Raw genomic sequence first — 27,169 nt, forward strand, 5'->3', positions numbered from 1 at the left:
GACTCGTCTTTAGTCCGAAATTTGTCCCCAAAGTAGCCTTTGACAGACACACGTACACACACACATACACACACACACACACACACGTACACATCTCCTTTCCCCCAGCTGTATAGCAGTATATATCTGGGGCTTTCTCATGCTTTATTTCTCACATCTCACCACACACCCGTCACAGCTTGCACACACGCATGTGCGCGCACACACACACATACATACACATCTCCTGTTCCCCCAGCTGTATAGCAGTATAAAAGCAGGGGCTTTCTCGTGCTTTTTTTCTCACATCTCACCACACACCCGGCACAGCGTGCACACACGCATGTGCGCACACACACACACACCATGCTGGAGATGACACTTGTTGTGTGAGTGACCAAAATTAAGTGTTGTTTTTGAAAATTAAATAGACATTTTTTCCCTTTTTTCATCAGAAAGTATAGGGGATCAATTTTGATCCATAACACAACAGATGACAGATGAATAATTGCTCATTATTTTAATGTATAAGAAAATACAAACAAGTTATTTTGGGAATTATTTTGTTTATCATTAGCCTCATGGTCTTATATTTGCCATTCTGTTCATCATACACAATAAAAAAGATGAATTGTGCCTATTTTAAATTAAAAATGGTTTGTACATTGTAAGATAAATGTGGTCTGCGGTACATAAAATATCAAAGTAAGTATGTATATATATATATATATATATATATATATATATATATATATATATATATATATAATGGTAATGGATGAATAAAAAGTCACTTGTCACTTAGCAGATTTTACTGGATGATAATTAGTGTTTTTTTCAGTGCTAGTTAATGAATTCAAACACGGGTCAAATTTGTCAAAACTAAGGGTGTGAACCCTTTTCAAACACAATAGGGGGGTTAAGACTGTATCAACAGTTATAATACCATCTGGCACATAAGTTTAGCTCCACTACATTTGCTGCCATTCACCAATTCTTACAGTTATATTCTTCATTTCATCCACTCTTTTTCATCACAGTCTCTCAAGTCACTAATGCCAGCAGACAAAGAGAATCCCTCACTGACTTCCCACCTGTGAAACCACCTGCAAACATATGTATGCTCCAAATATAAAACAACTAACATTCAGTAAATGAATTCATACAGTACATTTTATTGGTATCACATAGAATATCAGTCATTACTGCATCTGTGCTGTCTCTCCACTGATCTGGATACCCACTTTTGATTCACTCTTTACGATCCGATTATTTTAGTTTAACTCTGAGCCTCACCTTCATGCCGGCAGCTGAAACTGCTCTTCGGAGGGTCACATAAGAGGAAATGCTCGAAGACTGATTCAGTCTAAGCGAGGAGCCAGCCACTCCTGAGGGGAAGCCAACAAACATTAAAACACAATTCTCAACTTTGCATCATAGTGAAAAAAAATCTTGGTGGGTGGGATTTATGTGTGAGGTGCTAGTTTAAAATTTTAAAGTAGTAAATATGCTAAAGCTAAATCAGCTCTACTGGTGCCAGCATCCACTTACCTCGGCTAGGTAATGTCTGGTAACCTCCGTCATGTCCTGATGCTGCTACACTGATGTGGCTGGAGCCGTCTCCAGCACCCATAAGCTCAGGATCGCTAAGGAAAGGCCTGAGTTCCACCTAAAATACACAGACAAAAATGATACACAGATGTGAACGGACATTTAGACACTTTAAACAGTGCACACAAAACATACACAGATATGTACCTTACTGTCTCCATTAGTGTACTGGCCTATCTCTCTGTCCCTCTTGCGTTCATCTGACTGTCGTTTGAGGCCACGTACAGAGGTGTGTCTGATGACCGTTGTCTCCCTGGGCAGCGGGGGAACAGCAGGGGGATGCTCATCAGGACTGTAAAGCTGAGGTAGAGGAGGTCTGGGAGGCACGTCTTCCTCACCCTGCAATAGAACAACTAACTGATAAATGCTTTAAATGTGACATCAAACTGTGACATCAGGGCTTTCATAAAAGCCACATAAGCACTAATGAACTGGAGCGTATTGCTGGCTTAGGGGTTTAAGTCTCTCCCTTCATTTCCCTTCGCCTCTATCCTGCAAAGATTTGTGGACTCTCATAGTAAAGTATTCCATGTTTTTCTTCAGTTCTTTACAATACAATAAAGCAAATCAGAAAACTAGAGCTATTGACAAATATTTTGATAAATTCTTCATGATTTAAGTCATTTATCAAGAAAAAAGTCAAACATTTACAGCTTCTAGCTTCTCTGCTGTGAGGCTTTGCTGGTTTTCTCTATATTACATCACTGTAAATGGAATATTTGGGGGCCTTGAATTTGATCAAAGCAAGCAATTTGAAGATGTGAAGATATCATCTTGGACTTTGAGGAATTGTGATGGGCATTTCTCACTATTTTCTTACAAAAAAAAATCAACAGACAATTTAATAAATGAATATAAATGCAGTTGCAGCTGAAAAAAGATGTAGATGTAAATACTGAACTAGAAGAAATGCTTTCCGTATGGCATCACAAATAATCATGTGATATGTTGTCACACACAGGAAATGGTGTACTGTACAAAACAAATGACTAGTAGTACAAAGACTACGTGTTCATACACGCCCTTCATTTTATAAGAACCAGCTGAAGTTTATTTCTGCAGCATGGGTCACTCACCCATTTAGGCCCAGTGGTGATGGTTGTAGAGTGGTGCTGCTGGCTGAGGCTGGGGGAAAGGGTGGCGGTTGTGGGGTGGTGGCTACTGGGGCTGAGGTGGGGGCTGCTCTGCTGCTGCTGGGACAATCTCATCTCCATAGCAGATGGACTTCCAGGCACAGAAGGCACTGATGACACCGACACTGAAGGCACAAATTTCCTCTCTGGGGAAGTCAGTGTACACAAAAATGCAAAATGAATACAAGCTCACTCCAAGGACGGTGCTTTCTTTTCCCATGGGAAATGTTGAAGGCATCAGCACTGACTATAACATTAAGGGCTTTAAGTTACAGTAGCATGACCACGTGGCTTGAGCTGCACTGCACAGACAAGCAAACATAATTTGCTTTGTACACATGGAACTGTTGGTGTCAGGCTTCTGGGTAGGCGTAGCACTAATCTCACCTGGGTTGGTCACAGAGGAGATAGTGACTTTGTAGTTGGCTTTACTGCTGCTGAGGCCTGCGATAACATCCTCAATCCTCCACAACTCTTTCCTGATCTGGATTTTCTCTTGCTGCTCACAGAGAAACAAATAATGGATATCCACAGACACACACACATATATACATTTTCATTTGCTCGTTCTGTTAAATTCCTTTTATACAATTGATAATAAGTCATCTCTTTTGAATTTGAAATCAATGCATAATCCCCTCTGAACAGATACTTTATCTGTGTGTGATGATCTCAGCACTCCATCCTCTGTAACTCATTCCCACACACACCCATCCATGAGAAAGAATGAGTTCTTGTGTGTGTGAGCAGAGATCACTGAGCCACAGACCTGAGAGAGATCACTGCGGTTCATCTGTCCCTGCAGGGCTGACTTCAGCCAGTCCACGTCTCTCTCCAGCCTGTTGTACTCATTCCATGCGTTCTCCATCTCCTACAGAACAGAACTCCATGTTATAAGACAAGAAGCAGTTTTCAGATACTGTAGTCATCTCACTTTAAACATACAGTGTGTAGTGAGAGGCAGAAGGGAGTAGTAGAGAGCAGGTGTCATGAGTGATTCGAGTCGTAGTATGTTTTCACGCCAGAACACTTCTTACTCTTTTTCAATCAGATAAAGTTACTGGTAGATCTTAATGATTGCTCAATATGAAAGTCACACATTTGTGAACAAAATGAATGTGGTTGGAAATGTCTTGACACTGAAAACAAAACATTTTATTATTGTGTTCTCTGCCATGGCATCCCACATCTTCTTGTTGTGTTGACATAAATGTTCTTTTGAAACTCAGCATTTCTCATTTTAACACTGAATATTTTGAATATTTATCAACATTTTGACATCTTCCAGAGTGACAGAGGACTGTACTTATGAGTTATGAGTTTCCTTTTGGACCCAAGGTTTGTCCCCAAACACTCATTTTGATAGTCACAGTCAACCTGAAACACGGTGCCAGTTGCAGAAACCATCAAAAGAGAACAACTAAAAATAGAAGGGAACATCTTGTTTTCAACCAATAAAAACATAACACATGTAGTAGAATGTTTGTAGTGGAGGAGACTGTCTGGGTTGTTTGTTTGAGAGGGCTGGAGGGGGGGGGGATTGCATATTTTATCTTTAACAAAACAGTCAAAAAAGCTGTATTTCTCATTATGACCATAATGAACATATCTTACTGTGGACACTTGGGATATTTCAGCCCTGATGTGCACCACATCCTCCTGTAGTAATTTTTGCTGGTAGGCGATCTTCTCAGCATGGGCTGGCTGATCTCTGTACTGCTCCATCTGCTGGTGGGAAACATCCAGCACAGACTCCAGCTTGTCCTAGATAGGGACATGAAAGACACTGTCATAACAAGAAAACATTTATGGACCACACCAATACAGCCTAACACACACATTTAAATGCTGTAAATATGAGAAAAAAAATGTGCAATGTATAAAACAAAAACCTTGTCTTCCTTCAAAGTGCGTATTGTGGCCTCTAGCTCCTGCAGAATCTTGTCTTGTTCACACAGTCGGCTTAATTTCACCTAAAGAGAGAGAGACAAAGGGGAAAATCCAGTATCAAAGAAAAGCGGGAAGAACATTTGCATCTACTTCTCCTTTTTAATATCCTCTGTTAAACTCTAATAATAAATCAGAGCACAGACAGAACATGCAGGAAAGAGATTAAACAGTCACAGGGCTGATGAGATACAGTATCTGTTTACAACAGAGGTCGCCCGCTCTGTGTTTGTCTTTGTTGAACTATATTCTAACAACACAGACGGATAAGACGAATTGATCGTCTACTGTAGTCTAGGCTGTCTATAAATATGTCAATAAGGCTCATCTATTTGAAAAGCCCGGAGGAATTCCTCTCATCAGTGCAGTGAGAAATATCAAAAGGCTCTATACTGTCTAGTTTGGGGGCAAGATCGGGTAATGCCCATTATGAGTAATCGTAATCAAAAATCCATATTTTCAAATTCACTTTTGGAGAAAACCGTGTTTATTGAGAGTGACAGATTTGTTTTCCCAGAAATGGGTTATGTGTTTATGAAAACAACATAAGACTGCCAAGTTCAGAGTCTTTCTCACACAGTGCATTTTTTTCTCAGATCTATTTATCATTCTGTTCAATTAATAATTAAGCTGTTTTTATTTTGCTGCCGTATATTGTTGTTTTTAATTGCATGAAATATTCATTGTTCAGACAAATTTACTGGCAATTTCTTATAAATTGTTAAAGTGGAACAATGCTAATGATGAAAAGCCAGGACATCCATCTTATTTACCTCTATTCAGCAGAAAACAAAGAATGAGAAAAGCAGGATCAGGCAAATCAAACTGAAAAATTTAACAGCTCAACATCTAAAACTCCCATTACATGTATTTTTCCCTTTAAATTGCAGGGAGGAAAATAAAAGCTGTGGTCGATACTCTCAGGCCCTCACTGTGCAGCGTGGATGGGTGTCCCCACAGTGTTGCAATGTACATACGTTCCCTTCCCTGCACAGCCTCTGTTTACCACGACTTAAGAACACACACACACACAAACCACACTGAAATACACAGTTAAGTCAGACCAAAGTCAGCTGCTTCTCTGTAGTGGATTGTAAGAAGTCGGAAATGGTGATCTTAAAGAAAAGACAGAGACATAAACAGGGTGCTTATCAAACGGTCTTGAGAGCATAATGATTCACTTACATCAGCATCGCTTTCTGCTATTTTCACAGGCCTTGATGATTCTTTTTTTAGGCTTTCACGTCCAGTAACCTGAAATGCCCAACAGCCACAAAGAAAATCAAATGTTTAATACCAGGAAGACGAGATATTTTATCTTACATGAATGCTTTACTTTAACTATTGCATTATTTTTCAATACACAATAAACAGTGAGACTGCTGGGCAAGTCAAGCCAGATGGAACAGTAGAAAAACTAATGAGAAAAAAAAAAATCACGCAACCAGAAAGAGCATGAGCATGAGCTGGTATAACAAAACTTTGTGCAGAAGCAGAGCAAAAACATTTATGCAAAGAGAGTTTCTGCATCTTTGGGTTTTTCTAGTTTGGGGAAAGCCCAAAAATCCCAGAGCTGCTCTTTTGTGGCTGCTTGTTACTGTGAACAACCAAGTCCCTCATATAGACCATGAGGAAGGAAATGCTTTCTGAAATGTTAAAAATCTTTGTTTGTGTTGGAAAATTGTCAGGTTAACTTTACAAATATCTTCATTTTACTGTCTCAATGTTAAAATGCTCCATGATGTCAAGGCCTCTAGCTTCATGATGGTGTGGTAAAACGGGGTGTGTGCCGGCAGAAAGAGCAGCGACAGTGTGAACAAAGCCAGCAGTAAGAGACTGAATAGGTGGGGGTCATTAAAAATAATGAGCTGTATATGTTGTCAATGTACCAAACATCTCAGCCACTGATATGATGAAACTCATCACAGTTCAACATAAGTGAAGAGACCTGTAAAATTATATTTCACTGCTGAAACCTGAGGAAAAACTCTCTTGTTTCTTCTTAGTTAACTGATTTGATTTGTTACAACTTATGCTTATTGTATTTATGTGTCATGGAAACAGTAGAAGATGCATTATATTATTCAGCAGGACTGAAAAATGTGAGCAGTATGCTGGTGGGAATTGCTGTCAACATGTACTGAATCATAAAAAAAATCAAAATTTGGAGCATTTGTTTCTTTTCTTTGTAATTTCAGGGCGTGTACATTAGTGTTATATCCCTTATGGGACCTGGAACATATCTGACAGTTTAGAGAGTTTAATGATTTCACAGTAAGGTCAATAAATTTTCTCTTTTTATTTTTCTGTTCTAGTGATTTATAGTGTCATGACTACTATAAAATATCCCTACATTATCTAATGTTTTTTCTTTAATCAGTTCTGATGTAGCTAGCAGTGAGCTAATACTTTATATTTTTCTCTTATGCTATCAGTATAAGATTATATGGACTGCCAGTCTGTGCATCCTCTCCAGAGGTTCTTCAGATAATAGTGAAGTCATTTGTCTCTCTGTCAGTTTGTAGTGCATGAAGCTGAAAAGTGTGGGCGGAATATTCATAACACACCCACATCAGGATCACCACAGCCAGCACAGTGGTATGAACCAGTACAAATGGGAGACTCTATTAAAAGGGACATTCCACCAATTTCACATGTCAGAGTCAGTTTGCCAGTCATGGGGAGTACAACACAGCCTGTGAGAACAGTTTTATAATGTATTCTGCGGTTCTGGAAGGAGCTTTGTCAAGTCTGGGAAATGTACTTCAGTAATGACCAAGATATTTTGGCTTGGGGTAGGAGACTACAAATTTCAAATAGTCTGCATCATGAACTAGGGACATCAAGTTTGAAAGATGTGGGCATTAAAAGTCAGCTATTGAGTTAAATGAATAGTTCAAATCTGTTATATCAGTTTTGGCCATCTTAAATCTGTCTCTCACAAGTCCACCAGCTTTATGAAATGTAATACTAAATTACTGGAGTACTTTTAAGAATAAAAACACACGCCACTGTTATCATCCATTTCAGCCAGTTTACCACCATGAAACTAGAGGTCCTAAAATGTAAGTTGTAATGTCACACCACAATCACAGTGCCAGTACATTTCTCAAAGAGCACCATTGGGTCATCACTTATGCTCTCACAAGCAAAACAAAAGCAAAAAGATTGGATACCAAACAAACATTAGGAACATTCAGCAATGCTTAATGGCATGCAGGAAAGCACGGGAAGCCTTTTGACATAACGACTTCCTTCCCATCATCTCAAATCTCATAGCAGTGTCGGGACTATCACACAGTGAATGATTGGATCAAGGTATTCATGTGCAAAATCCTGCGTAATTTCCAGGGATGCATCACATTCCATTTGTAAAGCAGTGGAATGGTCTGTTTCACTTTGTATGCACACCATCCTTACATTCAAACAGTACCCAAAACTTGGAGTGGTGTTTTCAAACACATTGTGTATTGAAACGATCAGCGGGTCAATTCTTTGGATCTGTTTTAAAACAGGAAATGGAGAGGTGTTACAGAATGTCCTGTACATCACTAGATGACCTCCCTCCATTCAAAAAGATTCAGAATTAGTGCATTATGGTGTTAAACATACAAATCAATTAGGATAAAATGCTTTGCAAAGGCGTTAATGGGATATACACTATATATGCCAATAGCTTGCTAAAGACATGAGACATGTTACTCAAATCTTTGTGACACCCACATAGGATTTGGAGTTCGCATGACTCACTTTGTAGAAATTCAGTCATCTGCTATTAAAAACTTCAATTCCCATTAGGATAAGCTTAACATCATTGTTACATCATGTTTTAGGCTAACGTAACTGTATTACTCAGATGAAAGTAAAGTACAATCCAACTGAGAACATTGTCACATACTAAATATTAGGATAAAATAACAGTACAGAAGCCAATTCTTAGTTTATGTCAGTCACATTGGACTGTATGCTGAATTATCTCATGTGTTGCGTTATCCTCAAACGGAAAATTAACATTAACAGAAGACAGTGAAAACAATGTGTTAATTCCATTGTAACAAGATACTAGAAAGCACAGCGCAGAACAAAGAAAAGATAGGAAAAGGGAAAACAGGGAGGCAGATGTTGGAATAGGCAGCAGGAGAGCAAGATTGCAGTCCAGAGAAGGGAGATGGAAGAGAGGATGAAAAGAATAAAGTGGCATTTACTTTGTTGGGGCCCACCTTCAGATCTAGATACTCCAGGTCCTTCTTCAGTTGTATGTAAGTATCATCAGCCTTTAAATGAGCAGTGATAAATCATCAATCAATCAAGAGATAAATCATGTGAAATGAAGCTGCAAAGGATAATGGGCGACCAGATTACTCCTAAGGCCTTCATCTGCTGTTTGGAGTTTGCTAAGACAACTTAATTTTACTTGATCTCAATTACAGTTCACTTATACCTCTATTTTTATTTTTATCTACAGTTTGTAAAACCAAACTGTAATTAAGTAATCATGTCGTTTTTGAACTCTATGTCTCATGTTTGACCTCATACACAACTAAGCAGCACAGGTTTTGTGGATGCCATGAGGTCAAACTGCGTGTTTAATCTTCTTTATGTGCATGGAAAATGGCCAGAGAATGGTCGGATGTTAGAAACTGGGTGGAGTTGTTATTATGGAGCACCGTTGCAGCTTCATTCTGGTCTGTTAGTCTGACAGCAATTCACTGTTTGTGCACAGGCTCATAACGGAGGCCGTTACCTGGTTGGCTGCTTCAAGACAATAATGCTGAGAGTGAGGTATTTATCAGCACACAGACATATAGACATAAATGTGCTATATTCATAATGTGTTTCTTATTGTGGCTGTTGAAGGTTACATAACTATCAAACAGAGGAAAATATAAAATACAGGCACATTTGACAAGCAACATGCGTCAAATATGGCATATTACTTTTTACAAATAGAATACCACACACCCCTGAAAGCTTTTCCAAGTTTTGAACAAAGTGGATGAATGAGACTAACTATAAAGACGCTAATGTATAGTGAAAAGGCACTTTGTACAATCTATAGTGCAATGCAGCCCATGCCAATATGGTTGAATAAACAAAACAACCAAGCAATACCAACAGAGCGCACAGTCTTATGAATGACAGGGAAGAAATGTATGGGATTGGCTGGGGAGAGGGGGGACCACAATGCACTGGCTGGGGTTGCAATGTGCTGATGAGGAAGTTAGGCAAGTACGAGGGCCCCTGACCTGCATGCTGGGGCCTAGAAGGCCGTTGTGCTGGTGGTGCTGCAGGTGTGCGAACGCATCACTGGGACTATGCACACCAGCCATCTTGGCCTGGTGCCTCCGAAGCTGAATGAGGAGCAGAGTCAGCTCCTCTGGCTGTAGCCAAGCCCGGATTTAGGGGCCGGAGGCCAGTGAAAGCGCAGAGGGATGAGAGAAAATACTTAAAAACCATCTGGGCAGTACAGTGGCTGAGCTATAGCAGTGGAGAGAGCCAAGTGGTAGAGAGGCTAGTATACTTCTGTATCTTTTAATGTCCTAATAACACTTCAAATGTAAAAGCTAAAGCTGCTTTTAGGAGACTAATATGGGAGGATGATTTATTGCTGTTGTCTGAAGATAGGGCTATCAGAACTGACACTGACACTAAAATAAATATCATATGGCATAAAAATGAAACCAGCTTTACATTTCACAAAATCAGCCATCTCCATCAGCTCTACATTCTAGATTTTGATATCAGCAAGAGGAGCCTTAATGATCAAATTTTGGACTGAGATGTTCCTGTTCACACTTGCATATTGCACACTTGATTGCATATCCTAGATTACTGGAAAATTATCTTTCATATATCTTTTAAAATGCAGCCACATTATGTGCTAAATGTCATATAGAGGATCATACCGTTTTGCCGTGCAAGCTGGGCGCACTGACAGTGTGTGTGATGTAGCCCATGGCTGGCATGGACCTTCTCTCTATTTGGGCGGTCTGTGGAGAGACATAATTCATCAACATGTTATTACAGATCTTATGGAGTTAAATCAAACAGAATGTATAATTCACTGAAGTTATCTTCAATAGTTGTTGAAAGAAACCACCGTATCACACCGAATCAAAGTTAAACCATTGCCTCCAAGTCTGCAAACAAATTTGACTACACAGCACATTTATTTTTTCATCTATCCTTTTCTCCGTTTCATCACTCCTACTCTCATTTGAAACAAGGTGTGCCCTGAGTTTCAGACGCCACAGGGCTTGGAAAATTTGACGTTTTTGCTTAACACACAGAATTAGCAAAAACCAGGCCCACTACAGAACCTTAAAAGGACACAAACAACAAGAGATTTAATTAACTACACATAAATTATACTAAACCTGCTTTCTTAAAATAACATTTGTTTGCTACCAGCAAGAGAAGCACTGTAAGCCATTCCCTTTGAGATTCCCATGCCACTATTTTTTTGCTGTATAATAGGTTTTTTATTTAAATGCGAGATCAGAAGAAAGAGACCGCTGCTGATGTTTGAGATACAGTAGAGATGTTTATAGGGTGCTGAGAAGCCCTGGGCAAATTGGATTAGCTGCTAATAAAACATACTTCTTAATGATATTCCACAGAGGTATACATATTGCTATTACTTAAATGCACTCCAGCCAGAAAGCATCATCAGCCTCAAAGATGCTTGGTGCACCAAAACTAAGTTCATCTGCCGACTAAATTTAGTTCCCATAAACATTGCTCCCTTGGACGGCCTTGCACAGTCACTGTGGCTGCCTTTGTTAAAAATGTATGTTTTTAAGGACTTTTCCATAATTGTGTATCACTCTATTTTATGGTTATAATTAGTGTCTTGACACTCAGTTGAATGATGGAGGAAACAGAGCATGTGTGACACTTTGTTTACTTGTGTAAGGTCAGCGGGTTGGTTATGAGACTTGTGTGCGTTGGCAACTGTGGTGAGGGTTTATAGGGAGATCTTTTCACATGTGGAGGGTGTGGTAGGGAGACAGCGCAGGGTGTGGATGACTGAGTGGCCTCTTGCTTCGTCTCCTGTGGCGGTGGTGGTGCTGTCTGAGCGCCATCATGGTTTGGGGAACGACGGAGGAGCAAGCTTTTACTCATACATGGTCACACCACCTGTGGAGTGAGCCTGGGCGTGGGCTGTGTGAATCTGTGAATGATTCACATGAGCATCAAAGTGTGCTCGCTGAGAAGTCGGAGCCTTCTCATGCTTCTCTTGCTAATCTTCCCATGGTATCTGTCTCATATGAGCTCACAACATCCTTCAAGTCTACATCAATAGATACCTCTCATACATTATCCAAACCTACCGTGAGAATGAGACCTTTGTCATTTGGCTCATTACATGTGAATCAATGAAAGGGTACAGACATTTACAGTGTGGCAGTATTACAGTGTGTTAAAGAACCAATGACTGAGTATCAGCGCATAAATTCATGAAGGGTGGGACTTCCATCTATCCATCCGCCCATTATCTACACCTGTTTATCCTGTGTAGGGGGGTGGGGTCTAGACCTATCACAGCACATATTAGCCAAAGAGGCGGGGTACACTCTGGACAGCCTGCCAATCTGCTGTCTATCAGGGTGGGACTTCAGTAAAATAATTTTGCAAGTGTCTTGTCATTTACTAAAAAATAAGGTAATTCACTCCATTCACACACCAATATTACCATGATACCATCTCCTCTCTGTGACAGGGTAAGAAGCTGGTCCTCTGTTCCAGTACAGAAATCTGAGGTTCAACAGTCACCCTTGGCATTTCAATCAATATCATATCAATTGATAATCAGGACACTAGGCCAATGGTGGGGCCAAGGTTCATTCTACATTTATTGTGCAATTTTAATATAATTTCATCATGTTAGATTGAGGTGACATTTGTATTAATTATGTCTTCTGTATAAAAATGTTTAATATGCAGTAACACCTTAGCTAATGACAACTTATGGTCATAGTCCTGCAAAAATTTGGTCAAAAAAAGAAACTTGAGGAACCACTAGGCTACGCTATGTGATTCCACAGTAGTTACAAAACTACTGGCACCCTTTTTTAAAACTGTGGGAATCACCACTCCTCTTTGTCAATTGGAAGGTACCACAGACAGTAAAGAGATGTGTTAACCATGACACCCCAACAATATCCAAACTCTGTAGCCCTTCAGATTTAGTTCTGTCCACCACCTCTGCCTAGTCCAGTTCTAGTTTATTCAGTGTCTGTACTTTCGATTTCTGGAGAGTGGTTTTGTGTCAGGTGGATGATTCTGAGAAACTGAGACTGTGTTTACTCTGCTAAACAGAATAAACTTCACTGGCCATGGTCATCATAATGAAGGAATGTGTTGGCCGGTGAAATGATGTGGCTCTTTTATGTGTGAAAATAATGTCCTTTGGCATGTGTTCTATAGCATGGAGGCATAAATTATATCATCAGCCTTTGGACAAATTAAATATACTTTTGAAGGATAAATTCATTGATGATTTTGGTGGTTTCAAGGTATTTGTTGAAAATGATTATTACCTTTATCTTTCTCAAGATCAAGTTAATAATATAGCAGCATTTACAATTTTCTTATCTTTGTAAGAACCAAAACCTGTTTGTCTGTTTGTCTAGATCATTTTTGATCAGGCTGTATGTTGCTATCCTAGATTATAGTACATAATGAAAATTTGATTGGGAGAAAACCAAATTTGTTTGTACTTCATACTAAGAAGTAAAGTAAATTACTAGAGTGATAGACTTTTCCTTAGAGTACAAGAACTTCAACTATTATGATGGACAGTAATATACAGATTGTCTAAATGCCTCTTGGGAAACATTTCTGAGGGATAACTTTTATTTAACCTTTTACCTTTATTACACAGGTCACAGTAGTGATGCAGAGAGGAAATGGTGAGGGAGAGAGAGGAGGGTATGATCAAACTGGGTAAAGTGAAGTTGTAATCTCAGTATACGGTATGCGTTTTAACGACAAGGCCACCAGGGTACCCCAAGACCCTACAATCCTAGAGATGTCAGAGATGCCTCCCCACATAGGTGTCATACCTGAGAAAGATGGGCACAAATATGGCCGGGGGAGCTGGATCTTGTGCTGTCCCCAGGTACCATTTCATCCAGGGGCCTGACTGTCCGTCTGTCTGAAGGCGTGTGTGGCCTGCGAGGGGACAGGGGTTTGAAGGAGGGGACTGACGGTGGGACTTCACAAGGGGACGGGGGCACAGAGATGGAACGAGGCATCTCCACAGTAACTCTAAAAGACTGAGAGTCTGCAAAGTTAGGGCCAGTGTAGATAGGAGCTGTGGGGCTGCCATGGCGGAACTGCTGCCGCTGCTGCCATTCATACAGCTGCCACACCATTCCCTCCTTAGTGGCCATGCGTTCATCAGTGGACATGCGGAAGTGGCTGAGCCGGTCATGGGCATATTTGTAGTCACTGGGCAGGTTGCATGTTGCTGAAGGAGAGTTGCTGCCAGATGGGAGACGGGGAGACTTTGGCAATGACTGATAGGTGACATCCGCTGTGCTGGCTTTGGGCTTTAAGGGAGGAGTCCGCCGAGGGAGGTTGTACTCCGCAGGGGGAGAACTGAAACAGAAAGACACACAGAAATCTTTTATACTGTATCAAGGATTTCATATCTGTAGATATTTTATAAAATAATCAAATAAACCACACCTATTAGGTAATTCAAGCTACAAAACCTCATATTAACCACTAGAGGGAGATATTTATTCAAAAATTCTTTCATCAGCATTCATGAAGCTTTTATAGTGAATGTCGGCTGATTCAAATTGACTGTGTGAAGTCGAACTGACCTCTTCGGCGGGTCCCCTTTTTGAACTTTGACCCACTGCTCCACCTGAGCCAGTGTATTCTTCCTCTGTACGTGTTTCTCAGTGTCTGCCCGGGAAACAAAACCCCTCTGATAGACGAGATTTCCATTCTGTTCTGGTGGCAGAGTCACTTGGATTACAGTCTGCTGGCCGTTCTTGTGGGTTATACCATCAGCAGACTCTGGAGAAAGTCTCTCTACCCTTTCCGTTGTGGCTGGCTGGCTGGGCCTTCCTTGGATCTCCAATCCATACCTCACTTCGTCTCCATGAGCCAGTCGGATACCATTATCCTGAATTTCCTCTCTGTCTGTCCTCCGATGGCTTTCTGATTGAGACGAGTTCTGGTTGATGTGAACATGATTTGTCTGGGGAACTGCCTGCGGTACAGCCTTCCCTGGCTTCTCCACCTCTCTGTGAAAAAGTGAGATGGGATGATTGAATATACAGTACATTAACAACAACAATAAATCCTGCCTGTACTGTAGGTGTGTACTATATAGTATTTAAACAATTGCAATGAATTGCTCCATACAGCTCATCTTAAATTACAGCGTATGCATTGAAGTGTTAAAAGTACTTCATCTAACTATTACACAAGGCTACACTCAACAACATTTATCCATCACATCCTTCCCGCTCTTCATTGTACATTATGATGAAGTACAGCAGTAATTATGATGATTAAACAGCCTTAACCAGTTGATAATAAACCACAATGGGCACTTAAATTAACCTTAAATGATCCTGAAGGTAATTTCCCAGTCCATTTGCAGATACACTTGTACATATGGTCAGATTCATTACTAAGTTTCTCTTGAGGAAAAATCAGAGACCATAAGGAGCTATTCAAAAACTTTTACACAGTACATTTTTTATATTTTTCAAAAGGGATGAATGAAGGAGAGTAGAGCTCTTGCTGGAGAAGCCATACAGAATAAATCCCTAGAGAACAGAAATGACACTCACTTTGTCTTCATCAAATAGCTTGGGGTAGCCAGCCGCTCTTCTCAATGTGCTAAGATGATAAGACTGCAATTAGGTTTTACGTTTTAATTAATTAATCCATTTCCCACTTAAGGGAGCAAGACATGATTTAAAATGTCTCATTTTCAAGCAGTTTTTTTTACAAACTGCATACACTAAAAGGTTGGTGAGTTCTGTGGAAATAATTCCTAAGAGGTAAAATATGAAGGTAGGTTCAGTATAAAAAGGTGTATTTTAGCTGATGGAGGTACATGTTCTCATGGTAGATGGCAGTTAAGTGATCACACAAGACTCAGTGGAAAATGTTTTCGTTATTCTTACTTCATTAATATAGATAATTTCATATAATGAATGTTTAATTTCAAGAGACCAAACTAAGACTGTCATGTGGGATGTTTAGTGCTTTCCAACATTTTTGGGAATTCTGAGTAACATTAGCCTCTAGGTGGCATTATTGCACAGAGCGTCCATGCTATGCAGCACATTCAGCTGATCTGAGATGGCTAAATACAGTTTGTAATGCATTTACCACAAATGGTCATAGAGTATCAGACTGTATTGCAGATTATTTCCGCAACAGAGTGTGAATATAAAACAAAATATGTACACGGTATGGCCACAAATCTGCTTTGTACAGAATGATTACAGCTACAGAAACATCTTCTGTAGCAGAACATCTCTTGAGTATGGCCTGGGCTCAGCTGGCAAAGAGCTGCAATAACCCTCATCTATAGCACATCCAGATGCAGTACACACACACACACACACACACACACACAAAAACATCTTAGTGTCCCAGAACAGATGGACAGGGCAGGACCTGCTGCGGAAGACTGCTCACACTATTAAAATAAAGCCACAAAGGCAAGAAAAGGGAGCAAATATTAAGTTATGAAACTGATATTAAAGGAGGTGCCTTGAAGAGTAAATACTGCAGCGCACCACTAGAGTTTGAGCATAAAAACCTAAATACATGATGGACAAGCATACTACATACATAAGAATACTGTAACGACCAGTTTCTTTTTATTATATCAACTCCAGACACATCCACTTCAGAAAGACTGCCGTATTTTATGGGAGGTGAGATGTTATTACTACTAGAAGCCCAACCAATAGGAGAAGTGAATGCTACTCTGTAGAGCGAGACCAACCTCTTTATGCTGTGACTCTGCTGCATCAGCGCAGCCTGGTTCATGGCCCGGATCCAGCCATTCATGTCCTCCTGTGTGTCCGCACTGAAGAAATATGTCCGCATCCCGCAGTGTTCTGCCTGCGAGCCAATCACAGAGTTCTTATTGTAAATGTAGGAGCGCATTCCTGTATGGCTCGCCTATCAAAGACAGGGAAATTGAGAAGGAGAGGGGGGGGTGAGAGATATATGAAAACTTCCCACTAAAGACAGGAAAAAGCCACCAGCGAGGCTTACAAGTTGATTTCTTTCTTACTGAGACTGACAGCTGTCAGCTCAATGAGGACAAAGTTTTACAGCAACATTTTCTGGAAAAAAAAGGGAGGGAGCAAAGTGCTGCATCATAAATAAAATATAAGCACTGTGCTGTTTCTGGCAAAAAAGGGCATAACAGGTTATATTTTTCAATTACTTTTCAAAAAGCTTGCAGCAAAAGATATACAAACCCTTTGCACACATATTGATACAGAAATATACAGCAACTACAGCAATCCAATACAGAAGGAAACAAAAGGTAATTACGGGCATCTGCCACCACTTTAATAAGGATACAAACACACACAAACACACATCCTAAGTATTACCGTACCTTTTGTTATTTCTATGTAGTGGAATACATCTGTCCTAATAGCTTGACTACAATATGTACAAATGTTCCAAACTCCACTGAACCCCAGGCGACTCATATGCAGACATCCAGCTATACAACAGTAAAAGATCATTTAGCACCTTTTTGCACAATTACATGGCTTTTGGCTATTGTATCATCTGATGTTTACATCCCAAATATGTTTCATTCACACACTTAACATACAGAAAAAGAAGTGCAAAGGATTATTTAGTGACATTCAATCAATCAAACCGGATTATAGGCCTCCATAATCATAATCATACATTTTTGTGTAAAATGCTACTTATTTCACATTTGTTCTAACTTCACATTCACAAATGAATTTAACTACAAAATTCACGAACAGCTGCTGACACTAACACAGGAGCATCCATGGCACTGCACTGAATGTCATTATGTACACCATCAAAAAAGCCTCATCTTCAGCACAGAAAAGAGGTTCTTCAGTAATTATAGAGATACAGTTTATCGTAGCCATATCCTCACAATGGAACTCCACCTATAATAAAATACTGCATAAAGATGTGAAATCAGTGCAAAGTTGAGTTACTTGTAGAGGGAGCTCTCTCCTTTTATTTCTTTTGTTGATGAAATCCGAGCATGTCACAATAGCTATAGCAAATGTACGCAGGATATTTTAAATGAAGAAACTGTATATGACCTTTGAACACAAGCTTAGGTGACTGAGAGTCCTAAAAAAAATCCTGACCGTACTATTACCATAGTGCAATCTAACCTAATGAAAAACCTTTACTTTTAAGGCAATATGTGAGAAGCCAAACACTGCAAAGTAAAACCAACAAGGCACCACATGAGGAGAAACATATTAACGGTTTAGATTGCATGTTATATTGTTGACAAATTATAGGGGGACGGATTGTTGATGGCGGCGAGCAACAAAACAAATGCAATGAAATCAGAGAAGAGTGTAGAAAAGCCATGCTGTCCCACCTCTCCTGTGATGATGAGAGTGCGATAAGTGATATGCGGCTTGACAAGACAAATACCAGAGCTATTGAGCATAGATGTTTATGACACTGATTAAATGACTAACTACGACATTGAAGGCATAATGTTCTACCCATTGACCACATTTGTACGCCACATTTATAAAATTAGTTAGCTTATTAAGTATTTGCATATTCACATACTCTTTTTCCTGTTCTGTGCTTCAGCACAATGGATTTGAAATGAAACAGGTTGCAGTGGTGACTCACAGTTTGATTTGTGTACATCCATATTGTGTGAAAAGTGCACAGTGGGATTATAGCTTTTTCATTGTCCTATACTGTCCAAGAACTGGGGGACGATATTGTACAACTAAAAAGGGTTATAGTACCTTCATTAACTAAATTTTCTGTATCTCATTTCAAATCCAATTTGCTGAAATTCAGAAACAGTATCAAATGTGTCACTGTCCAAATACTTAGGGACCGCACCGTACATGTAGAGGACATTTTTTAAAATGAAAGCTCTGCCTTTTCCCCCCCGAAGATTTACAGCGAAATCATTTCCTAAAACTAACAGCGCTCTGGCATTGTCCACAAATGACTGTTGCCGTACACGACAAGACATCGATGCACATTTCGAAATGTGCATTCAGCAGCTAGTAGCATGATATGAAACAAAATGAGCTGAGGATGGCGCTTCACTGGTGAGGCTGAAGTGAAATCAAATACCTATTCATGCAAGACAGGAAGCCTGTGTGATTCAGGACGGACGCCCGCAGAGAACAGTACTCACTCCGCCCGCGCACACACACCGGGTCACAATGGGAGGCAATTGACCAACAGGGAATGAGAGAAACACAGTGAGATGAGCAAAAATAAGAGAACACAGCACAACAGGAAGTCAGAGCAGACCAGAGCTGACTACATACTGTAAGAGAGAACAGAAATTGCTCTGGTGTTTGTCTTTTCGCAGGTCTTCGCAAGGGCAAGAATGAGTGACGGTGGCAGCATTGTAAGTGTTTGGACACTTTAAAATCGGACACATTATCGTGGCATCAAATAAGGTAAAAGAGCATCTCTAAAGTATATATTTCAGAGGAGTATTGTACTGACATACACAACTTGTCACTTTTCCTCATAACTTCTCCATTCAGCTGATGTTCAAATACCTTTTATTACTGAGAAGAGTTTGTGTCGTCATCTCAAGTCCATTATTTTAACTCCTTATTTCTTCACAAACTGTAGTCTTAAGTCAACTGTACATGTCACTAACAGTCTGGAACATCCCATTGTTCAACAACATCAGACCTCTAATGAGCTGTTGTCAGGCTTACTTAGCAGTAACTGAAATTTACCAAAGCACCTCAGATACATGTAATGATATATCCTGCTCTTTAATGCATGGCGGCTCCGGGAGGGCTGAGGGGAATAAAGATCTCTTAAATACAAGGTGACTCATTTCATCTAACCTCACATATACTTCATGGCAAGCTCTGGGAGGAGACGGTGCAAGGGTAGAAAATAGGCTTTATGTATAATTAATATTCCCAGCAGCACAATTATCATACAAATCCCATTGTATGTAACATGATCTTAAAACGCAGGGAGATATGCACCACACGAGCACACACATTCATACTCACACGGACATGCACTTACGCTCACATACATACAGAATCCAAGAAGAAAAAGCCAAAGTACAAAGGAGCTGAGAGGATTGCAACAGCATGCCCTGAAGCTGCAATGGTGCATCAAACATTCAGGCACTATTGTTCTTTGCAACAAGCTCTTTGTTTCCACAAAGGAGGAGCTGGATAATGTTAACACTCTTGCTGTAACCAAAAGACATAAATCCTCTGGCAGAATTCACAGAAGGAAAAGAGGAAAAGACTTTGTTCTGCATGCAAGGAAAATTTCTGTTGCACACTTTCAAGTAAAATGATATAATTAGGGTTTAGGTTTAGTATAAGGTAAGGTAATATAAGCAGTTAAGGTATAATAAGCAAGCTATGTACCCTTCAGATTTTACTGAAAGAACGAGAGTCTTGTGCTGTGCACACCAAAGTGAAGACTACACTGCTGCTGCCTCTTCAGCACACTAGTGTAGCTACTGAAAAACTGAGAAAAAATTGCTTCTGCCCCTGTCCACCATGTCTGCTTTGTCTGAAATGCATATGCAAATTTGAGCAGATCATATACATTAGAAATCATGACCAGAATACATAAAGGTTTATACTGCAGTCATCCACTGTAACACCCACTATTATGTTAAAAAAGGTAAATGACCTTCAGAAATCAAAAACTTTTTAAGGAATTCAGTAACTGATGAGCTGCAACAAGAACTTGATTAATCAAACAGCCAATTGACAGAAAACTAATCACCAACTATTTTGACAATCAATTAATCGTTTTGAGTCATTTTTAAGAAAAAATGCCCACATTCTCTAATTCCAGCTTGAATGTAATGTGAAATGTGAATATTTTTTGTTTCATTTATTCTTCTATCATAGTAAACTGAATATCTTTGGGTTGTGGACTGTTAGTCGTGAAAAAAGAAGACATTTAACATCAGGCTTTGGGAAACAGTTATTTACATTTTTCATCATTTTTGGACATTTTAAAATTAATCGATTAATTGAGAAAATAATCGTCAGATTAGTCGTTAATGAAAATAATTGTTAGTTGCAGCCCTAATGTGCATGCAAAATATTTCTTACTAAAAAAATGTAATCATCTATTGTAAATAGGGTTGGGTATTGTTTGAAGAGTCTGTACCAATACTGAAACTTTGTTCACTTCCCTATTTTAAGAATATAACCTTGGTAACAATAAGTAAATAAAACTAAAAAAAACGATGCCAACCTTTGACTATTTTTGATACTCTGTTTTGATTGGTACTCAAGTATTGAAGTTAAAAACCCAGGCCTAGTAGTAAATCATAAATTGCCTTTAAACAACTAGAATAAGAGACACATGAAAATACAGTAAGATGTAGATAGCAGGGAGTGCACAACCAGTATGTGGTGATAGTTATCTAGTAATAAAGTTGTAATTAATATTCTTAGGGCGATCATAAATAACAAACACATCATGCTTGGTTACCCATGCACATGAAAATTCAGTTTATAGATCTGATTCAATACCACTTCAGTGTTACCTTGAAAGCATATTTGCGGTTTATGTGGTCATCAGGCTCAATTGGTGCAATGACATAACTGGGCAGAGGGATGCTACCGAGCACTGTCTCCTCTCGGCTGTCTGTGAAGCAAACACACACACACACACACACACACAGAGTATTGTTATTGGCACCCAAAAAACTTGACACATAATCCTGCAAAGATCTTTTATTGTGTTTACAAGTGACTGCAGATTTATGAACAGCAGGAAAATTAGCGAGGCATAATTCATGGATTACTCTTGTCTGGGTGAGGCCACGTGGCAACATGTGGCACTAGGTGGCCTGTGGCTTATCTATTATTCAGTATGATTAATGGAGGAGAGGAGCTAGATGCTATGGCAACACAACCACAAATTACATCCCAAAATGAAAAACTCAAGTTAATCAGGAGAAGTGGGAGGAAGAGAAAGCTGGTGAGTGTGAAAGATAGGAAGAGATGTCATAAGTCTAATTACAAGCTGTTGTTAATCAAGAAATTTATCTTCCATTCTTCTCTTCACTAAAGGTTTGTATGTCTGATTTGACAGTCATTTAAAATCATTTCATTTTTGTCTGTTGTTTGTCTAACCATAACACTAACCCTGGCCGAGTGCACTTTTTTTAGACTCACCTTTGTAGTAAAACAAGCAGTAGTCTGACAAAACAAACCACTTCCGTTTCCACAGTCGCATTCCAGAGCTGTCCTGGAGGTGAAGGATAAAACGCAACACACAGTGTTTTTAGAGATCATCCTCAAAGGAACAACATTTTTAAATCACAATTTAATTAAAAAATGTAGTTTGGGAATACTGTGCTCGTTAGCAGAGAGCGGGGAGGAAGAAAAGACTTTGTGCATATTATTAGAACAATAATTTAATTTCATTTAAGTTTTTTTTTTTCTTTCAGCATTTTGCACAAAGCTGCAGCCTCTACATTGAATACAGAACAAAAGTGTTTGACTCTTTTTTATTTTATACTTTTAAGAAATATATGCTCTCATCAGACATTCAAGTCCTTATTAAAATGGCTTTGCAGTTCAGTTTGAGCATTCCTTTACAGTCCATATCATATTAAAATAACAGATAACTGATAAAAGCATTAAGAAGAAGAATTGAAAAGACAGTCACAGGGGAAGAATGCACTGCAGAGGATCAGTGAGGGAACCCTCATTTGAATGTCATGTTTATCCTACTCCAGTTCACAAGGTCGCTTAGACACCACACACAGATACACCTGCTGTACAGTGAAGTATCTCACCTTCTGCAGGGAGGGATAAACTGTGAATACTGTGATTAACATTCCGCAGTGTGACATATTTGTACCTCTGTTTACTTGTTAACATGCACTGTTAAACATGTGACAAGTGGACTCTTTTTTTTCAGTCTCACAACAACCTCTGCTCACCTGTTTATAGAGCCAGCCTCTCACCACCACTGGGATGTTGAGGTTTCTTTTAATAGCGTGATCCCTTTTGCCAAAACTGTGTACTTTCCCCGCACCCCTGGAGCCCTGCAGGAAGAGAAGAAAAAAACATAAGAGTTGACAATATGGTTGTTTTGTTGAAGAACTGCAAGTCATTTTAGTTTGCTTACATTAAGTAAGAAACAGTAATTCATAGAGAGGGATACTGTCCTCCACAGAGCAGAATAATACAACTGCACAGTTTAGTTACTTGGAAAGCTGCCTTCTCTCTGCTGCACTTCCTTTCTCAACACCCATAACGAGAGGTGGAAATACCAACCAGCTATTCCCGTGGACGTGCATATCCATTTATAAACTGGTATATTCTCAGACAAGGTCATTTCAGACTACATATTCTCTGCAGAAATTACACTGTATAACAATTTTTCTCAGGTGCTTTTCTACACAAATATCTGGGGTTGTCTGACTGATAGGCTGGCTAAAAGGAAACACAAGTGTTAAGAGGACAAATATGCATACCCAATTTCTTACACAGAGTCATGAATATGTCACGATGATTGATGTCTTAATCAGACATAATAGAAAACACCTGGAGGACCACAAGCTATCAGTCACAGAAAACAAACATTGCACAATTAATGAAACAATCACAAATATGTTTGAAAATATCTGCAAGTAAAACTTTTTTTTTTAATTATATGTGTATCTAACATCACGTTGCACTGACATTTGTTGTAGTGCTAAACTTGTGTAGTGCAGGAGACCAGTCAACTGAAAAGGATCCAGAGGCAGCATGAGCTATATACAGTATTTCATATTTCATCATGACTCCATTACAGTCCTGTGTTCCTGTATTGTGACTCATATTCAATGACAAAACATGTTTTCAGCTAAACATTTCCATGATCACTGTGGAAAAATAACAGTAAGTCTATCAGAAAGCGTACACCACACCCCTCTCCAGCCCAACAGGGTGTGTGAGTTTTATTATGCTTGAAAAATTACTAAATGATTGTTCTCTGTGGCCATTAATCAGAATGAGATAATGTCTTCAAGAGATGATTAAACCAATTTATCAACATGAGCATTAATAGTCATACAGAGAACACCAAAAGCAATTAAAAATTTGGTCACTTAAAATTAATGTCAAATAAGAAAATCTGAGAAAACATTTTCATTTCTGTTTATAATAATGATTCTTGGACTCTCAGAGAAGAGAAACACTGCTGCTCACCTTTGACCCTGAGGTGGGATCCGCTGCTGTTGAGGTCACCGCCTTGGAGGACTCTCTGACCATGCTGGGCGATCTCTGATTGGCCGCTGACTTGGACATGTGGGATTCTATCCTACAGTTGTGAAGGCAACGTGGAAGAAGATCAGTAACACAGGCAAGATGAGCAGCATCGGATAGTGATGTTCCTTCTCAATTCCTCTGACAAACTACTGACATGTAGCGAAACAGAGTGGGGTCCTTTGCTGAGCTTTCAGATATCAAGGATATGACTATTTCCTGACACCGCCACGCGACCTGTCAGAGCCAATGGCTTTGCAGTGGATGTGTTAACAGTGGAAGCTTTTTGTTCCACATACTTTAGTGACACTTGGTCTCACACTCACCCCCCAAGGCACATATTGTATACACACCCAGATAACAACTCAAAAATAAACAAAAGCAAGAACCCAAGTCTTATCTTAAAGCCATATGCACAGACTTCATCTCTCTCTCTCTCACACACACACACACACACACAAAGACTATCCTTGGACAGCTTCCAAGGACTCCACATCCCACCTCACATTTCCTCATGACATCATTATATTGCTACGGATCCAGGATAATCGTCATGGAAAAAATACAGCACGGCCCATTCAGTTTGAATGACGGGCGAGCCAAATAACAGTTTTTGTTTTGTGGTCCACATTATTAAGAAGATTTTCAACAGGGTATTTTTGGCCTTGACTACCATATTGCATACATTACAGTGCAAAGTGTGTCCTGCATCAGGAAAGGCAGCAATCTAATCCATCTAAAACATATCACTAAGAAGGTAACCTTGTATTGCTGTAGTGTTAGGGAACATACTGAATGAGGGGTTAGACTGTATAGTCAAATACCTTGTTATTTACATAATTGTAGGGACATATTGATTAATTGGTGATATTGTATTATTAGTGTCCCTACAAAACATCGCCTAGGCCATTAGAAAGTTTTTATCACAAATGTATTGGTAGTACAGTTAAGTGAATGAATGATTAAGGGGGAAAAATAATTAATACTTACATTAAAAAATGTAAAAAGAGCAAAATAATGTTTTCCTGAAAATATAATATAACATATTTTACAACAATGGTAACATATTCACATTTTTATTTGACTTGGCATTACTATGTGTAACAATAAGTATTCAGAAGTGTTATCAATCAGGGAAAATGCTGTCACCCAAGCTGTACCGGAGATGAGTGAGCATACTCATTAAATGCATCTCTGTTGTCAATGTCAGCATCACTGATGGTATAATTATCACCTACAGTTGTTTCACTCTGAACTAGCTGTGAGCTGCACAGTCCAATTGTAAATTAAACACAATATTTAGTTATATTATTTAGAGGATGATTTATCACCTGTGTTGTCCTAAGACCTTCAGCACTTCAGTTCCCTGTGTTATTACCATAAACTCAATTTAGGAAAAAAATAATGGTAGAGTTTTTAATGCTTACTCTACTCTGGTCAGTCTAGCTGTGAATGATAACCTTTGAACTCTTGCCTGTTGCGGTGGAGAGAGGAAATAAGAAATTATGTTTAAGTATAACTTTCTACATGGGCTGAACAACATTGTACCCACAGTCATTTGTGTGTTGCCTAATACACACTAACTCCTAAAGGTTAATGGAATGAGGTAGTGATGGTAGTTAGGTAGTTTCACCCTTCAGCACAGAATTACACAGATGCAAGATGTGATCGGCCAGACAAATTGGACTATTTCAGTTGACTTAAAGTGATTACTGCGATACATCTTTCAACACCACTGCAGAAAAAGTGCACAAGTGCAATGAAATTATGTTAGGAACATATATATATATATATATATATATATATAGATAGATATATAGATATATATATATATAGATAGATAGATAGATAGATAGATAGATAGATAGATAGATATACTGTATATAAAAGTAAAATCAAGCAAACAATAATAGGAAAGTTAAAGCATAGCTTTGAGTTAAAGACAAAAATAATAAAATATAATAGAAGACAAAATCTAACAAAGAATATATTGAGATTAAAGGTGCAATATGTAAGAATTAAAAATTCCTTCTCATTAATGACACCGGTGGTCATTAAGTGAGCTGCAGTCAACACCCTATTGCTTGCACTCGCGCACGTGCTCATACTCCGTCAGTGCGTGTGAGCAGCGGCGCTAACATCAGCTAGCTAAAAACAAAATATCACAATACATTTCACATGCTTTGCAGTAATGTTAGCTTACCTGTCCAATGGGAAGAAAGCCAGCTCTGTGTGGGACGTTGGCGGACTCCATTTCTAAGCTAATGTTAGCTAGTGTTGCACCCTGTTGGCTCTGTAGGAGGATGGAAGAGAGGCAAGGCACTCTGGAGTGCGCATAAATGTCACATCCTTTGGATTTTCCTAGTAAAACCATCCCAAGTTTGTTACATAGAAATCAGTCCACAGGTTGTTATAGGCAACCGAGAAAGTCGGGGAAGGTCTAATTTTATTATTTCTTCACATTTTGTTGATAGCTTTAAGTTTTGAATGTTTTAAACTAAAAGTCTTACATAATTCTTACATATTGCACCTTTAATAAATAGGTAAAAATGACAGTTTTTCTTAAGTATTTTTTCTCCACTTACCACCTTTTACCACTACAATTTCTTATACTTTTTCCATGCTACTGCAGCTTTTTGTATTACGTGCTCAAAAAATGATGCATCATAAATAATGAGAGACTCTGAGACAGCAAGGACCATTCTCTTTGATTTAACAAGGTCCCAGCAATGTTTCCTATGAATTTTAGTCCATGCTGATTCAGTAATAGCATGCAGTTCCTACAGATTTTTCATCCACAAATGCTGCAAACCTCCTGTTACATTTCATTCCAAATTTACTCTGCTGGATTGAAATCTGAAAACTGTGTTGATCACTGGATTAAAATGAAGTTACTCTCATGCCTCTGGAATCATCTTGCAATGATGATTATGGCACATTTTTTGAGCTATTTGAAAACATGAAGAATGTGATCCAGAATGGACACAACTGGTCAGCAACAATGGTATTGATGGA

The 27,169-nt window shown here is 39.1% G+C and overlaps 1 protein-coding gene across 8 annotated transcripts in view; it reads right to left on the bottom strand.

Annotated features, from left to right (window-relative positions):
• plekha7b (pleckstrin homology domain containing, family A member 7b) overlaps nt 1-27,169 on the bottom strand; it is an 80,948-nt gene that overhangs the window by 9,537 nt on the left and 44,242 nt on the right. For 2 of the 8 annotated variants that reach the window (XM_044350344.1, XM_044350368.1), the window contains exons 5-24: nt 24,098-24,209; nt 22,846-22,950; nt 22,073-22,145; nt 21,439-21,539; nt 16,663-16,841; nt 14,507-14,935; nt 13,739-14,276; nt 10,577-10,660; nt 9,917-10,051; nt 8,891-8,944; nt 8,091-8,171; nt 5,856-5,924; nt 4,616-4,696; nt 4,338-4,487; nt 3,493-3,594; nt 3,111-3,222; nt 2,667-2,869; nt 1,738-1,929; nt 1,531-1,648; nt 1,276-1,367 (exon numbers count right to left, since the gene is read on the bottom strand). In XM_044350344.1, coding sequence (XP_044206279.1) covers nt 1,276-1,367; nt 1,531-1,648; nt 1,738-1,929; nt 2,667-2,869; nt 3,111-3,222; nt 3,493-3,594; nt 4,338-4,487; nt 4,616-4,696; nt 5,856-5,924; nt 8,091-8,171; nt 8,891-8,944; nt 9,917-10,051; nt 10,577-10,660; nt 13,739-14,276; nt 14,507-14,935; nt 16,663-16,841; nt 21,439-21,539; nt 22,073-22,145; nt 22,846-22,950; nt 24,098-24,209 — 3,010 coding nt within the window. Of the gene's footprint in view, nt 1-1,275; nt 1,368-1,530; nt 1,649-1,737; nt 1,930-2,666; nt 2,870-3,110; nt 3,223-3,492; nt 3,595-4,337; nt 4,488-4,615; nt 4,697-5,855; nt 5,925-8,090; nt 8,172-8,875; nt 8,945-9,916; nt 10,052-10,576; nt 10,661-13,738; nt 14,277-14,506; nt 14,936-16,662; nt 16,842-21,438; nt 21,540-22,072; nt 22,146-22,845; nt 22,951-24,097; nt 24,210-27,169 lie in introns of all 8 variants that reach the window. The other 6 variants (XM_044350376.1, XM_044350360.1, XM_044350354.1 and 3 more) reach the window with 6 other exon arrangements.

The sequence above is a fragment of the Thunnus albacares genome, chromosome 1 (genome assembly GCF_914725855.1).
Source record: "Thunnus albacares chromosome 1, fThuAlb1.1, whole genome shotgun sequence".
Lineage (NCBI taxonomy): Eukaryota > Metazoa > Chordata > Actinopteri > Scombriformes > Scombridae > Thunnus > Thunnus albacares.